General features: G+C 39.7%; 1 protein-coding gene across 1 annotated transcript; it reads left to right on the top strand.

Annotated features, from left to right (window-relative positions):
- Nucleotides 1–32: 32 nt before the first annotated feature.
- myhb (myosin, heavy chain b) lies at nt 33–13,477 on the top strand. The gene is made up of 40 exons (XM_049585266.1): nt 33–147; nt 404–625; nt 1,438–1,581; nt 1,673–1,829; nt 1,932–1,959; nt 2,060–2,171; nt 2,265–2,357; nt 3,573–3,636; nt 3,748–3,846; nt 3,955–4,058; nt 4,548–4,686; nt 4,825–4,943; nt 5,203–5,352; nt 5,479–5,649; nt 5,752–6,058; nt 6,419–6,489; nt 6,690–6,777; nt 6,862–6,979; nt 7,063–7,186; nt 7,285–7,421; nt 7,587–7,842; nt 7,938–8,180; nt 8,270–8,446; nt 8,536–8,681; nt 8,915–9,005; nt 9,135–9,524; nt 9,658–9,784; nt 9,892–10,010; nt 10,115–10,311; nt 10,479–10,662; nt 10,753–10,918; nt 11,224–11,348; nt 11,448–11,756; nt 11,831–12,034; nt 12,123–12,248; nt 12,409–12,579; nt 12,674–12,778; nt 12,907–13,002; nt 13,092–13,223; nt 13,357–13,477. The coding sequence occupies exons 2-40, from the start codon at nt 416–418 to the stop codon at nt 13,375–13,377; spliced, it is 5,820 nt and encodes a 1,939-aa protein (XP_049441223.1). The 5' UTR covers nt 33–147; nt 404–415; the 3' UTR covers nt 13,378–13,477.
- Nucleotides 13,478–16,829: the final 3,352 nt, after the last annotated feature.

Genomic DNA, 16,829 nt, shown 5'->3' on the forward strand with positions numbered 1-16,829 from the left:
TCCTCACTTTATTTTAATAAAGATTAATAATACATACGGTAAATTCTTAGAGTTAGCCTTTCTGAATTTTACATCTCAAATTTTCTTTTCAGAAGTCTGCATTTAAGTCTGCCAGAAACCCCTGAAACTCACCTGGTGTCATCCAAGGTAAATTAGGCGTCATCTTTATCCTGGACAATAACTCAAGATAAGATGTGGGTTAATTACTGGGGCAAATGTACTACACATGTAAAGCTTGTCCCCTATGAACATTACAGTGTTGTCATGCTAGTTTCTGTATTCAACTAATCTTAAAGGTAAAGCATTCATTTGACGACAGTAATAACAGACATCGTAGAAGTATCTACTTGGGCACTCATCCACCTGCTTTAATGACTGACTATTGTTCTTTCCTCATGTGCAGTAAAGGGTCATCATGGCGAAAATTGACCCTGAGATGGAGTGTTTTGGCCCAGCGGCCATATTCCTCCGGAAGCCAGAACGAGAGAGAATTGAAGCTCAAAACATTCCCTTTGATGCTAAAACGGCATACTTTGTGGCTGAGCCCACAGAGATGTACCTCAAGGGGAAACTCATTAAGAAAGAGGGCGGCAAAGCCACAGTGGAGACTCTCGTTGGAGGGAAGGTGAGAATGAAGCTACTCAAACTAACATATTTAATACATGAAGCACAGACGCGACATGTCGCATAGGCAAAGTGGAGCTGGGGTTTTCTTACCTGCTCCAAAGACTCCCTCTTTGCAGCATGTGGTTGCTGCCAGCTTCACTGTGTCTACTGGGTTTTACCAAGTGATCACGCAGTTGATCATGGACGGTTTGGAAGCATATGGTATATTAACTGGTACTGAACTAATTACCAACAGGATGCATTGATTTGATGGATTTATTTTAATGTGACACACAGTGTTGCTCTGCTGCTTTGTATTGCCTCTGGTACTATGGGGTATTCACTTTTACCATTCTTAAACTGGTTTTACTTGTTTTTTTACACAGTTCTATGTATTTTTTTTTCCTGTTAGAGGGCTGCAAAGCCGCGCAAAGAGAAAAATAAATAGACCAGCTGCGAAAAATTAAAGTTGAGCAGCTCGTGCCTGTGCAGCCAAACACAGCTTTCTTGATCAATGTAACAGCTTCAGTTGATTGTAATGGATATGCTTTGCTGCAAGCATGCTGTGATGATGTCCTATGTATATTGGCTGTAAAGAATTTTACACTGCTCAAAATGTTATGTATAATCTGGACTGTTGTTGCATATGTTAGCTTTTTAATGATTTAAAAGTAAAAATGAAAAATAACTACAAAAATTGGTTTGTAGAAAGACAGATTAATAATTTGTGATTAGCAACTAAGGTTTTAAAATCTGACATTACATTAGACAATATATGACTGCTGGACAGTGGCTAATCTTATTTTTGTGCCTCTCCTGTCCCTGTAACAGTCTCTCACTGTGAAAGAGGATGAAATCTTCCCCATGAACCCTCCAAAGTTCGATAAGATTGAGGACATGGCCATGATGACCCACCTCAGTGAGCCTTCTGTGCTGTATAACCTCAAAGAGCGTTATGCAGCATGGATGATCTACGTGAGTTCTGTGGATGAGAGCAATAACTTTAAAAACATGTATAGGTATTTTAGAAAAAACACTCATTCTTTTATATTTCACACTGTTACAGACCTACTCAGGGCTGTTCTGCGTCACTGTGAACCCCTACAAGTGGCTCCCAGTGTATGACTCAGTGGTTGTAGCAGGATACAGAGGCAAAAAGAGGATTGAGGCTCCACCTCACATCTTCTCCATCTCGGACAACGCCTATCAGTTCATGCTCCAAGGTATCAGTCAGTTTTAAAGCTACTGTGTGTCCAGAAATATAGCAGCTGTAATTTACGAGAAGTCAAATCCTAAATGTTGTACAACATTTTGATGTCTTGCAGATAGAGAAAACCAGTCGATCCTGATTACGTAAGTGACAGATTTTTATATTATCTACACTGTAAGTACTGGCAACAGTAGTTGTATCAGTCATTTCAAATAAATAATTATAAACACACCCCTTAACCAGTGGAGAATCCGGTGCAGGAAAGACTGTCAACACCAAACGTGTCATCCAGTACTTTGCGACAATCGCAGTGGCTGGAGGAAAGAAAGCTGAGCCAGTACCTGGAAAGATGCAGGTAAGGAAAGCTGAACAATATTCATATGAAATATGATATAATGAGAAGTCGTCCTGAGTATTGTCCCATTGACAAAATGAATGTTATATCTAGGGGTCGCTGGAAGACCAAATCATTGCAGCGAACCCACTGTTGGAAGCTTATGGTAACGCCAAGACTGTGAGGAATGACAACTCTTCACGTTTTGTAAGTTGTTTTAAAACTTTTGACTTGAAATTGCATGTTATCTTTTTAACAACAATCACTGACCTAGACATTAACTTAAAGGGCCAGTGTGTAATATTTGGCATGGTTTATTGTCAAATCTGAATCTGAATCTTCTACCCATTAATATGTTTATGTAAGTGTATAATCGCTATAAAATAAAATCTGTTTGGTTTTCGTAGCCTTATAATTATGCCTTTATATACATATATATATATATATATATATATATATATATATAGATAGATAGCAAGGGCCTTGCTTTAGAGAGGTCACCATCTTGCGCCACCATGTATGTATGGCAGCCCAAGTAGACAATCCAGTCAGCCAGAGAACGCGTTTCACGTCTACAAATAAACCAACAAAGAAGACAGCGGAAGGAAGGAAGAAGGAGGAGGAAACAGCAGAGAGTGTTAGTAGTTCGTGATAGAGAGTAGTGAAAAGTTTTTTTAGTTATAAAGTTTGTGATTGGACCACACTTACCACGCAACATTAGAGAATGAACCCAAACTGTCATCTGTGAGGAAAAGAAGATGAGGGAAAAAGAGGGGCAAAGAAAACGGGACAAGCGGTGGCAGAGAATAAACATCGGTGATGTTTTTCAGCGATGGAGGGGGTTCATGAAAGACAAAGGGCTTCAATCCAACACTGAAGTGGCATGTTTTCTGCTGGACAGGTAAACTACTAAAATAAATGCTACTCTTTGTCAGCACGTAGTATAATAGCGTTACGTGTCGGACTCGACAAGTAGGGAGTGAGGAGGAGAGTTCGTAACGTTACATCATCTCCAGGTAGAGCAATTACTGTAAAACACTTGCGAAAATTTTAGTCTTATGTCAAAGGCATAATAGACAATAGGATAGCAGTAACGTTACTCCTGTGTACCCTGCTGATTGGATTCAGTACAGCTGCAGCCTATTTGAAATCACCTGTGCTGTGGACTGTGTAACAAACCTGATGAAGCCATGGGCGAAACGCGTTGTTTTGTAGACTGATTAATAAAATAAGAGGCAATTCAGCCCTGTGTGCGGTGAATCCACTTTTGTTATCCTCGGAGGCCACCGTAACTTTGCCGATGGGAGGGGTGAGCACAGGCAAGCGAGTGAGTGCTGCAATCTAGAATCTAAACGCTAAATGTCACTTTTTTCAACCCATTTTACACACTGGCCCTTTAAATGTTACTCTGTTTTTGTACAGGGTAAATTCATCAGAATTCACTTTGGGACAACTGGAAAGCTGGCTTCAGCTGATATTGAAACATGTAAGATTTTTTTGTGGAACTTTCATTAACTGTTTTAAAACAAGGCCAACTTCTACAGCTTTGCTGCACAGGAGATTTCCCCTAACCTTTCCACAACATCAATCCAAACAGATCTGCTGGAGAAGTCTCGTGTGACGTTCCAGCTGTCTGCTGAGAGGAGCTACCACATCTTCTATCAGCTCACAACAGGCCACAAACCTGAGCTGATAGGTGAGACATTTGTGCTGTCAGTTATTTTACAGCAAGTATACAACAACGGCTTATCACAGATATATATGTATATATTCTGTAATATTTACATTTTTTCCCTTTCTTTAGAGGCCCTCCTGATCACCAAAAATCCATATGACTATCCCATGATCAGTCAGGGTGAAATCACTGTCAAGAGCATTGATGACGTTGAAGAATTCATCGCCACTGATGTATGAACAATTTCACTTTGCTAGCTTTGCTTTATTTTTATTTTGGACACTAAGTTCCCCATTTATTATATCTCTGCAATACACTTATCATTTTGACTAAACTCTATGGTTATATTTGGGGCAGTAATATATGGTAATGTTGTACTGGATAGTTTATATGAAGGAGTTGTTTCCAATGGGCTGAAGCCAGTCCCAGCTGACACTGGGTGAGAGGAAGAGTACACCCTGGACAGGTCACCAGTCTATCATAGGGCTGAGACATAGAGACAGACAACTATTCATGCTCATGCTAAAATAATTCTAAAATGTAGGAGATAAAATAGAACTAATAATTTCACACCATTTTTATTTGATCAAAATCGTGCTGCTTTGTGCTGTAAAGCAAAGTAAGCTGTATTATATTAGGGTAACAGATGTTAAACATTTGGAGAGGCAGGGCAACAGCTGAATAATAATTTGTGTTTTTTAAACTGACTCTTTATTTCACAGACTGCTATCGACATCCTGGGCTTCACTGCAGAAGAGAAGGCAAGCATGTACAAGCTGACTGGAGCAGTGATGCATCACGGGAACATGAAGTTCAAGCAGAAGCAGCGTGAAGAGCAGGCTGAGCCTGATGGCACTGAGGGTATGAAACCCAATCACCATGAGCTACATGACGTAGTCAAGTTTTTCCTTTTGACAAATAACTTGTAATTCAGAAGAATGTTCATGAAGTTGTCCTAGACGTAAGGTTTATAGACTACTACTTGTGTTTCTCTTTTAGTGGCAGATAAAATCGCCTACCTCATGGGTCTGAACTCCGCCGATCTGCTAAAAGCACTATGCTACCCCAGAGTGAAGGTTGGGAATGAGTATGTGACCAAAGGTCAAACTGTCCCTCAGGTATGGGATGTCAACAAGAACATACATGCTAAAACAATACAAAACACAACATCCAAAAGAATGTCTTCCATTTTCACATTTTAACATATATTATCAATAATATATTTCTGGCTTAAGACTCATAATGCAAGCATGGCTAACAAGTTCTTTGGATCATAGTTTTGTATGCTTTCTTAACTCTTTAACCCTCAAAATGTTGAGTCACTTTTGTTCATATTTACCACATGCTCAATATTGTGTTGTTCATTTGTAAAATCAGGTCAACAATGCTGTCATGGCCCTCTCCAAGTCTGTCTATGAGAAAATGTTCCTGTGGATGGTCGTCAGAATTAATGAAATGTTGGATACCAAGCAGCCCAGAAGTTATTTCATCGGTGTCCTGGATATTGCTGGGTTTGAAATTTTTGATGTAAGTATGCCTGGCTTATACTACATGATCTTATACAGCTTCATTTGAGGCTCGGAGTACAAGTATTTTCATTTGTAGTTAATGTTACTAAGGCCCCTGCTGACTTTGACATCGTAATTTCTTTAGTTCAACAGCTTGGAGCAGCTGTGCATCAACTTCACCAATGAAAAACTGCAACAGTTTTTCAACCACCACATGTTTGTCCTGGAGCAAGAGGAGTACAAGAAAGAGGGAATTGAATGGGAGTTCATTGATTTTGGTATGGACTTGGCTGCCTGTATTGAGCTGATTGAGAAGGTACTACAAGAGACATTTGTTACAGTGATGAAAAATAATGGTCCTCACTATTAAAGGGCTGTACATAAATGTATTTTTTCTCATTTGTGTTATCGGTAACAGCCAATGGGCATCTTCTCCATCCTTGAAGAGGAGTGCATGTTCCCCAAGGCTACAGACATGACCTTCAAGAACAAAATGTATGACCAGCATCTTGGAAAAAGTGCTCCCTTCCAGAAACCCAAACCTACCAAAGGCAAAGCTGAGGCCCATTTCTCCCTGGTGCACTATGCCGGCACTGTTGACTACAATGTCAATGGCTGGCTTGATAAGAACAAAGACCCTCTGAATGACTCAGTTGTTCAGCTCTACCAGAAGTCTTCCACCAAACTGTTGGCTCACCTCTATGCTTCACATGCCTCAACAGAAGGTAAAGATTAGATTTTAAAGAAGTTGGAGCCATTTTCTTTTGTTTTTATTACATCTTAAAATAAGCTGGTTAGTTGTAGATTAGTATAAGACTGCAGTTCAAATAAAAATGGATTACATGGGGCGTCGATGGCTTAGTGGTAGAGCAGGCGCCCCATGTACAAGGCTGTTGCCGCAGCGGCCCGGGTTCGACTCCAGCCTGTGGCCCTTTGCTGCATGTCACTCCCTCTCTCTCTCCCCCTTTCACACTTGTCTGTGCTATCAATTAAAGGCTAAAATGCCCAAAACCATATCTTTAAAACAAAAAAAATGGATTACATTTGTTCAAGTTAGTAATTCATATTTAATCTTCATTGCACAGCTGAGGGTGGTGGCAAGAAAGGTGGCAAGAAGAAGGGTGGGTCTTTTCAGACCGTATCCGCTCTGTTCAGGGTAAGTATCACAAATTTCTGCCTCATGACGTCTAACTGTAAAGCAAGGAATCTCGGTCCACCCATCTATCCGACTGTCCCTCTGTCTTTTACATGTCTTGAGAACTGTTCATCTGACCTACTACACACATGGTGGGTGTATTGCTGGGGACCCATTGTCATTATTCATTTTGTAACAATTTAAATTCTTTCATATTTCAGGAGAATTTGGGCAAGTTGATGACGAACTTAAGGAGCACTCACCCTCATTTTGTACGTTGTTTGATTCCAAATGAATCAAAGACTCCTGGTAAGCGTAACATCAGTATTCGTATATGCATTTACATACTTCTATAACCAAACAACACAAGACTGACCTTTATATGTCTTTAAGGTCTCATGGAGAACTTCCTGGTCATCCACCAGCTGAGGTGTAACGGTGTGCTGGAAGGTATCAGGATCTGCAGGAAAGGTTTCCCCAGCAGAATCCTCTACGGTGACTTCAAGCAGAGGTAATTACTGAATTACAAAAAATTTACAATTTAAACAATATTGTGATCTACTATTCATTGTTAATCTATTTCCCTCCAATCAGATACAAGGTTCTGAATGCCAGCGTCATTCCTGAGGGACAATTCATCGACAACAAAAAGGCCTCAGAGAAACTCTTGGGCTCTATTGACATTGATCAAACCCAGTACAAATTTGGACACACAAAGGTAATCCATTTGTCTGTTATGGGTGTGTTTTAAAGCAAAAACAACTGCTAACCATGATACTTCAAGTGAGCGGAAAAACTCATTTCACTTTGTTTTAGGTGTTCTTCAAAGCCGGTCTGCTGGGAACTCTGGAGGAGATGAGAGATGAGAAACTGGCTGAGCTGGTTACAATGACTCAGGCTCTCTGCAGAGGTTTCCTCATGAGGAGAGAGTTTGTCAAGATGATGGAGCGCAGGTACTGTACACAGTGACCTTCACTCATCAAAAAGGCAACTGCACATTTTTTGATGACAACTTGACTGTAATGATCCAGCAAAATATTAACATTGAAAACCCAATCTGTATTTTGTATCAATACAGATTTGAGAATCTAAATTAATCTTTTCCCTGTTTTCTTCAGGGAGGCAATTTATTCCATCCAGTACAACATCCGCTCATTCATGAATGTCAAAACCTGGCCATGGATGAAGCTCTACTTTAAGATTAAGCCCCTGCTGAAGAGTGCTGAGACCGAAAAAGAGATGGCACAAATGAAAGAGGACTTTGAAAAGATGAAAGAGGAGCTAGCAAAGACTCAGGCTAAGAAGAAAGAACTGGAGGAGAAGATGGTGTCTCTGCTGCAAGAGAAGAATGACTTGCAGCTACAAGTTCAGTCTGTAAGTTAAAAAGAAAGAAGGGATTACTTTTCCAGAGATCCTGGTTTTTAAAGTTCAGTAATGATCATTTTGATTTTATGTCATATCAAATCTAGGAAGCTGAAAACCTCAGTGATGCAGAAGAAAGGTGTGAGGGGCTCATTAAAGCAAAAATCCAGCTTGAGGCCAAAGTCAAAGAGACGTCTGAGAGACTGGAGGATGAGGAGGAAATGAATGCTGAGCTGACTGCAAAGAAGAGGAAGCTGGAGGACGAGTGCTCTGAGCTGAAGAAAGACATTGATGACTTGGAGCTCACCCTGGCTAAAGTGGAAAAGGAGAAACATGCCACTGAGAACAAGGTTTGTACATCTTCCATTAAGCCTTAAAATCTGTTCTTTTCAGAATACTAAAACCCTTAAAATTAATTTTCACAATATTGTGAATGCAGGTTAAAAACCTGGTTGAGGAAATGGCATCTCAAGATGAGACCATTGCCAAGCTGACCAAAGAGAAGAAAGCCCTCCAAGAGGCCCATCAGCAGACCCTCGATGATCTGCAGGCAGAGGAAGACAAAGTCAACTCTCTGACGAAGTCCAAGACCAAACTGGAGCAGCAAGTGGACGATGTATGTATATAATAGCAAAAAGTGATTTCAGTCGTATTAAAATGAAAAATATTTTTTTAAAAAACAATTACTCATCTTGACTAAAACAGCTTGAGGGTTCCCTGGAGCAAGAAAAGAAGCTCCGTATGGACCTTGAGCGAGCCAAAAGAAAGCTTGAAGGGGATCTTAAACTGGCCCATGAAACCATAATGGATCTGGAGAATGACAAGCAACAGTCTGAGGAGAAATTAAAGAAGTGAGTGTCATTTAGTTCTTCAATTTAGACAATGCATTCACATCTCACCTAACTGTATTTTGAAGCAAGCAGTAGCCAGAATAAAATGCTACTTTAGGCGGAGAGCATACTATTTTGACAAAGTTGTATACAAACCTGCAGGAGAAATAGGTACCCCTGTTTAAATGATGTTCAGCAAAGTTTAGGTGACCACATCACTGTTGTAATGTTTATGAATTTTTGTCCCCACACAGGAAGGACTTTGAAACAAGCCAACTTCTTGGCAAGATTGAGGATGAGCAATCTCTTTGTGCTCAGCTTCAGAAAAAGATCAAAGAGCTTCAGGTTGGTATAGTATGTTAATAGTATCCAACAATGATTGTAATCCGCTGACTTCAGTTGACTCAGATGTTTCAAAATTTAGATTGTGGCTATGTTTATAGGTTTTTGTTTTCTTCAAAATGTAAATATTAGGCTCGTATTGAGGAGCTGGAGGAAGAGATTGAGGCTGAGCGTGCTGCTCGGGCCAAGGTGGAGAAGCAGAGGGCTGACCTCTCCAGGGAACTTGAGGAGATCAGCGAGAGGCTTGAGGAAGCTGGTGGAGCGACGTCTGTTCAGATTGAGATGAACAAAAAACGTGAGGCCGAGTTTCAGAAGCTACGTCGTGATCTCGAAGAGTCCACCCTGCAGCATGAGGCAACTGCTGCAGCTCTCCGCAAGAAGCAAGCTGACAGCGTGGCAGAGCTGGGAGAACAGATTGATAACCTCCAGAGAGTCAAACAGAAGCTGGAGAAAGAGAAAAGTGAATACAAGATGGAGATCGATGACCTCACAAGCAATATGGAGTCTGTCTCAAAATCAAAGGTAAAGTAAAAAAGATTTCAATTGTAAATGAGTTAATAAAATCTACTCTGCTACAACTCTGCCTTTATTTGGCTCTCAGTGAATTCCACTACACTGCATTTCTTTAGATCAAAACAACTTTTGCTCATTTCAGACCAATTTGGAGAAAATGTGTCGTACTCTTGAGGATCAACTGAGTGAGATGAAGACCAAAAATGACGAACATGTGCGGCAGCTGAATGACATTGGGGTACAAAGAGCCAGACTGCTAACAGAGAATGGTAAGAAAACTTTATTTTGTATTTATTTTTCTGATTATAATCTTACATTCCCAAAACAATGCCCATACTTGCATTTGGAGTACTTCTAAATCTCTGTCTCTCTTCAGGTGAATTCAGTCGCCAGCTGGAGGAGAAAGAAGCCCTGATCTCGCAGCTGACAAGAAGCAAGCTGGCTTATACTCAGCAGATTGAAGAGCTCAAGAGGCACATTGAAGAGGAAGTTAAAGTAAATCCTTACAGAAATGCACTCTTATATAACTTAAACAGCTCAGTTCAAAGCTTGAAGTTGCTGAGACACATTTAAAAACTATGTCTCTTTTTCTTTCTAAGGCCAAGAACGCCCTGGCTCACGCTGTTCAGTCAGCTCGTCATGACTGCGACCTGCTCAGAGAGCAGTATGAGGAGGAGCAGGAGGCCAAATCTGAGCTGCAGCGTGGCATGTCCAAGGCCAACAGCGAGGTGGCTCAGTGGAGAGCCAAATATGAGACTGATGCCATTCAGCGCACTGAGGAACTGGAGGAGGCCAAGTAAGTCATTTAAACTTCATATAAACACAATCAATGACAAATCTAAGCTCTTCTGCAGTGCTGAACACACTTTACATTGGTTGTTTGGGAGGGATGCACTCACATTAGAGCTTTAGTCTGTTATCACATGCATTGATTCCCTAATTCATCATGACATATTTTTGCAGGAAAAAGCTTGCCCAGCGTCTTCAGGATGCAGAGGAATCCATCGAGGCTGTGAATGCAAAATGTGCCTCTCTGGAAAAGACCAAACAAAGACTGCATGGTGAAGTGGAGGACATGATGATTGATGTGGAGAGAGCTAATGCTCTGGCTGCTAACCTCGACAAGAAACAAAGGAACTTTGATAAGGTCCTATTTTATATTCATGCCTTGTGTGCTGACATGAAGACTGTAAAATTGTGAAACACTGTAACACATGGGTCCCTTTTATATTTGTAGGTTCTTGCAGAGTGGAAGCAGAAGTTTGAGGAAAGCCAGGCAGAGCTGGAGGGAGCTCAAAAAGAGTCTCGTTCTCTAAGCACTGAGATGTTCAAGCTGAAAAATTCATATGAGGAAACTCTGGACCACTTGGAGACCCTGAAGAGAGAGAACAAGAACCTGCAACGTATGAAAAAACAACTCACAGCGGTTTGATTGTGCAGAATTCTGCAGATTCTATAAATTAAGTTTTGTCATAGCTTTGGAAGAAGAGACAGGATTGGAAGAGTGCGCCTCCCAGTGGGCAAACACATTTAATGTGCAAGATCTATGGTTTCAAACTAACATCAAATGTAATACAGTGCTGAATTTATTTATTTTCTATGAATGTACAACTACACAGTACATTAACTCTAAATGTCAGCCAAAAAGATAAATAAGTCATTCAGCTCTCACTTACTTAAAGAACCGTTTGAATCTTTTTTGTTACAGAGGAGATCTCTGATCTAACTGAGCAAATTGGTGAAAGTGGAAAAACCATTCATGAACTGGAGAAAGGGAAAAAGACTGTCGAGGCAGAGAAGACCGAACTCCAGACATCACTTGAAGAGGCAGAGGTACTGTATGACAAAATAAACTGTATCTCATTAAACACATTTTTTTAAAAAAAATAATGCTGGGGTTGCACAATATTTCTTTTTTTTTTTTTCCTCAAGGCTACCCTGGAGCATGAGGAATCCAAGATTCTCCGTATCCAGCTGGAGCTCACGCAAGTCAAGGGTGAAATTGACAGAAAACTTGCAGAGAAGGATGAAGAGATTGAGCAGATCAAGAGGAACAGCCAGAGAGTGATTGAGTCCATGCAGACTACTTTGGATGCTGAGGTCAGGAGCAGGAATGATGCCCTGAGAATCAAGAAGAAGATGGAGGGAGACCTCAATGAGATGGAGATTCAGCTGAGTCATGCCAACCGCCAGGCAGCTGAAGCCCAGAAACAACTGAGAAACGTGCAGGGACAGCTTAAGGTATGGTGGTTTTTATTCAACAAAAGTTTTCTTTATTCAGACTGTATTGCAAACATTTTTTATTATTAATTTAGGATGCACAACTGCACCTTGATGAAGCCATAAGAAGTCAGGAGGAAATGAGGGAACAGGTTGCCATGGTGGAGCGCAGGAACAACCTGATGCTGGCTGAGATTGAGGAGCTGAGAGCTGCACTGGAGCAGACGGAGAGAAGCCGCAAAGTGGCTGAACAGGAGCTGATGGATGCCAGTGAGCGTGTGGGACTGCTGCACTCTCAGGTGAATAAAGATTCAAATAATGACATGTAAAAATATCTGACAACTGGAAAGTAAGAATGTAATCCAATCCAAGCTATTATTTGTTTAGAATACCAGCCTCATCAACACCAAGAAGAAGCTGGAGGCTGACCTCATTCAGATCCAAGGTGAAGTGGAAGATTCTGTGCAGGAAGCAAGAAATGCTGAAGAAAAGGCCAAGAAGGCCATCACTGATGTGAGTCATCCTTATGCATTTATATGTCACTAAAACCAAAGTATACGGCATAATATATCAGCGCATAATATTGGTGTTTCTCCAATGTATCTAGTGTTATAGCAGTTAAGACATAAGACTGCAGTGGACTTATAATCAATAAAATTCACCAACATTTCAGGCGGCCATGATGGCAGAGGAGCTGAAGAAGGAGCAGGACACCAGCGCTCATTTGGAAAGGATGAAGAAGAACCTGGAGGTGACGGTGAAGGACCTGCAGCACCGCCTTGATGAAGCTGAGAATCTGGCCATGAAGGGTGGCAAGAAGCAGCTCCAGAAACTAGAGGCTAGGGTAAGTGCCATGAGGGCCAACCTATTCATAATTACTGTAAGCCATGACAACGTTTTACTTTATAAAATCACTGCAATCTGATTCATCCTCCAAGGTTAGGGAATTGGAAGCTGAAGTTGATGCTGAGCAGAGGCGGGGTGCTGAAGCTATCAAGGGAGTGCGAAAATATGAGAGGAAAGTAAAGGAGCTCACCTATCAGGTAAATTGATATCTTAATAATAATAAAACTTAAACTGCTGCAAATGCTTCTGGTCATAGTTCTCTATGGTTATAAAGACTAGTATTTAGCCTGTATTACAGTGTTCTATCATTCCTGATTTACAACAGTTTGAGGAGGACAAGAAGAACATCGCCAGACTTCAGGATCTGGTGGACAAGCTGCAGCTGAAAGTGAAATCCTACAAGAGGCAGGCTGAGGAGGCGGTGAGTGCACCTAATTATTCATAACGGCACACATTAAGAACATGTCACTCAGTCAACAGTAATTGACTTCACTGTGGCTTACTATACAGGAGGAGCAGGCCAACACTCACCTGTCCAGGTGCAGGAGGGTGCAGCATGAGATGGAGGAAGCTCAGGAGCGTGCTGACATCGCTGAATCTCAGGTCAACAAGCTGAGGGTTAAAAGCCGTGAAATCGGCAGGGTATGTTCATTTTTATTTCTCAAAGTCATTAGTAAATTATAATGACATTCATATTAGGAATTTCTGTATTTTTACATCAATACAACGTTTTTAATCACTAACTTCTTCCTGTCTCTTTTGTACTAATTTAAAGGGAAAGGATGCCGAAGAATGAGCATCAGTTTTGACAAGACACAGTACAAGAAATCATACAATATGATCTTTTTGTCTAATGTGTTGCATTTGTAACAATAAATAAATCTTCAAGCAACTGAGTGCCTTTGTTGTGTCATTATTCTGTCTGTTTAACTTCACTCTTAATTTAAAGGGTTTATAGAGTTAATTATACACACACATTACAAGCAGAAAGTTCAAATGTTAGGCTGTATACTTTTCAAGTATACAGAAAATTGACAAAACCTTTTACACAATTAAGGCAGTGTCTTAGCTGTATGGATTTATCTAAAACTCTGGATTATCTAGATGTACTTTATAATGTAATCCCACACAAAAAAACCTACTTTGCTCCATTATTTCAACAACGTCATGCTGAGTCTCAGATCAAAAAGCTGAGGGCAAAGGGTAAGAAATTGTCAAGGTAAAAACATAACTATCTAAGATTACTCAAGTATGTAGAATTGCTCATTTTCAAATTTGGATTCAACTCTGCAGTTTGTTTTAAATTTCCATTATCTGGCCAAACATGTAACATGTTATTGTCCTGTCATTTCAGACAAAGCACACAGAGGAATGAGAAAGAATACAAGGTTGTACAGTGGCAAGGAGCCATACAATATAAGCCTCTTATCTCTTGTTCACTTTAGCATGTTAAGCATGCTGTGAAAACCAAAAGTAGTCTGTTGCATCTTTTTTTTTTTAAGTCTGTCTTTTCATTTTTTAATAACTGATTCAATTATTGTTGCATGCTGAATGTTTTCACGCCTTTAGAGGCTGACACTATGGATCATTATGTGATTTAGACCAAATAGATACAAAAGTAAGTTATCAAATCAAATATAGGCAATCAATATAATTCACAGCACAGTGTCACACAGTCAATATACAACACATGACCTATCAGAGCTGCAGCATGGCCCCTAATTGATTAAAATGTCCTTACAATTTATGTTCTCATGTTCAATTTTTCTTCCCTATAAATCATTATAACTCTATAAATCAATTTATCCTGAATTAAAAATGTGAATTTTATAACAATTTAATGTACAAGTGTCTCTTCTTTTAAACATAACCTAAATAACATCTTGAGCTGATTGAACAAAATGTCTTGCATTGTCCAGTGGATTTTGACACAAGGATATGTTTAGTGTCCCAAATTGCTAAACCATGACACCAAGTACAGGTAATATCCAGTCACCGTCCCACATTGTCTCAATTTTCTGTTAACGTTAAAAACAAGGTACTTTTACTTACCACTTTGAAAACTATCAGCCTTTACAGTGTGACAGCTAAGGCCATTTATGGTGAACGAGAATATGAGGTACAATGAGCGGTAACGTACATGTAGTGTATTAGCGACGTTGGCTTTAATGACTGACTTGGCCCCTGCCGTTAGCTACTAAAAGTAACTTTCATCTCCACCTAAAAGACTAATAATTTAATGGTAAATTCAAACACCATATATTTGACAACACTTACCACTGTGGGCCACCCTCACTCCTCCACAGCTCCACCCTCTCGTCCAACAACTTGCATGTCTGGCTCCAGAAATCCAAGATGGCGACAGCCAAAATGCCATACTCGTCGCTTCAAAACGGCTGTCCACAAACCAATGGGTGGCGTCACGGTGGCTACGTCCATATTTTTTTCAGTATGTGCACGTAAGTGTTTTGAAGACATTACTGGATGGTTTAAAAACTCATCTCTTCATCTTGGACAAAAATTTAGTTAATGGCACAAGTAAGGAGACTTGCTGCACACCTGCTTCTCAAGTTTGTGCCATAGACTGTATGGTTTGAGCCCAACAAAGATGGCAACCGGAAGTGACATCTGGCTTGTCCGGTATCATCAAAAAAATAAAAGATTTGCTGCGGTAAGCCTGAAAACTATTTAGGTCTATGTAGGTCTTTTTTCTTTCTTTCTTTTTTTTTTTTAATCTCTGATTGTTCATCATTAAGATGTGTCACCGTTATTGTTATAAATTTTAGGAAAATCCCAAATTGAAATTGCCTAGTTTTGGCTAAAAAAAATGTATAATTGGTAATAAATAAATAATAAAACTATGGAAAACATACGATATCTTTTGTTAAATACAGTATACTGTTTTTTAGTTTAGATTTCTATTTTATTTAGATATATCTAGGTCTATTTTGCTCACAGTAGGCTACTTTGTATATGTTGTACTATTTTGTTAGACATTTATCGAAATAGAATTTAAAGTAATAATGTTTAAAATATGTAAAATGTTAGCAAGCCTATGTCAGGCAAAAAATCTTTCTCTGACATTTCTGCCTTCACCATAGGGAGGTGGACCATTTCATAAAGACTATTTCTTCAATAAGAAATAATCCCATAAAAACTGCAGACAGTTAATTCTGTGACTTATCTACTCACCACTATTGTGTTGGGAGTGTTACATATGAAATTCCATTCATCTGCAAACCTAAATATGGCTGGATATATTAAGAAAATAGTAATTTTAGTAGTAATTTGGGTAAACGCACCATTTAAATGGCCTGGGATGAGATGCATAAATTATATATCTTGTTGTAAATCCTTTGCATTCAATGACTGTCTGAGGTCTTCTCTTATCAGTATCACCAACTATCAACAAATTCCTGGTATTTCCTTTAATGACTCTGCCAGTGACATTGAGTTCAAGAGTGTAGTGACTTTTAGCAAAACCAAACAAAATGTCTAAATAAGCCACTGAGGGGTGAGCAGGTGAACTTGTTCCAGACTTGTGTTCTGGGCCAAGAATAAACCAAAGACCAGTGTGCGTAATTTATTTGGATTTGGCAATCCATTTACTCCCAATACAACAGGCTATACACATGGTCACCATAATACAGAGGAAGGACAGCATTGTCCATATGTAATCATTATTTCATTCAGCAAATTCAGTTTTACATGCAAATACTTAATACTTTTTGACACGCTTCCACAACACAGTCAAAACCTGTTTGCTCCCAGATCCACTTACCTGATTTCCATTACTCGGAGCTTACTTATATGCACTTCACATATGAATGTGCCACCCTGTGTTCAGTTTCATAACTGCATGTGTATATTTGTATTTACCTTCTTTAGATAAGGATAAAATAAACAAAAAAATATGTCATGGCTACAACAAAGGGACTGACTTGGCCAGTGAAATAAGACAGTTTACTCTGGGGCCATAAAACCTCACTGGTTGCTTTGTATGTTTCTGTTTGGAATTTTGTGTTCAAAGGTTTACAAGTCAGAGTCTGCTAAATATGGACGTGAACACCATCACATAGCTGTACAATTAAAGTCATTATTTGATATGACAGCCACTCTTTCATTTATTTAACCTTTATTTGCACTCTGAAAGAAGACGGTGAGTAACATGATACCTTCACAACATACAAGAGCTCACTGCTAAGAGAGGGAGATAGAGATGCACACACACACTGCACTCTGGTATGT

Source organism: Epinephelus fuscoguttatus, linkage group LG1 (genome assembly GCF_011397635.1).
Source record: "Epinephelus fuscoguttatus linkage group LG1, E.fuscoguttatus.final_Chr_v1".
Lineage (NCBI taxonomy): Eukaryota > Metazoa > Chordata > Actinopteri > Perciformes > Serranidae > Epinephelus > Epinephelus fuscoguttatus.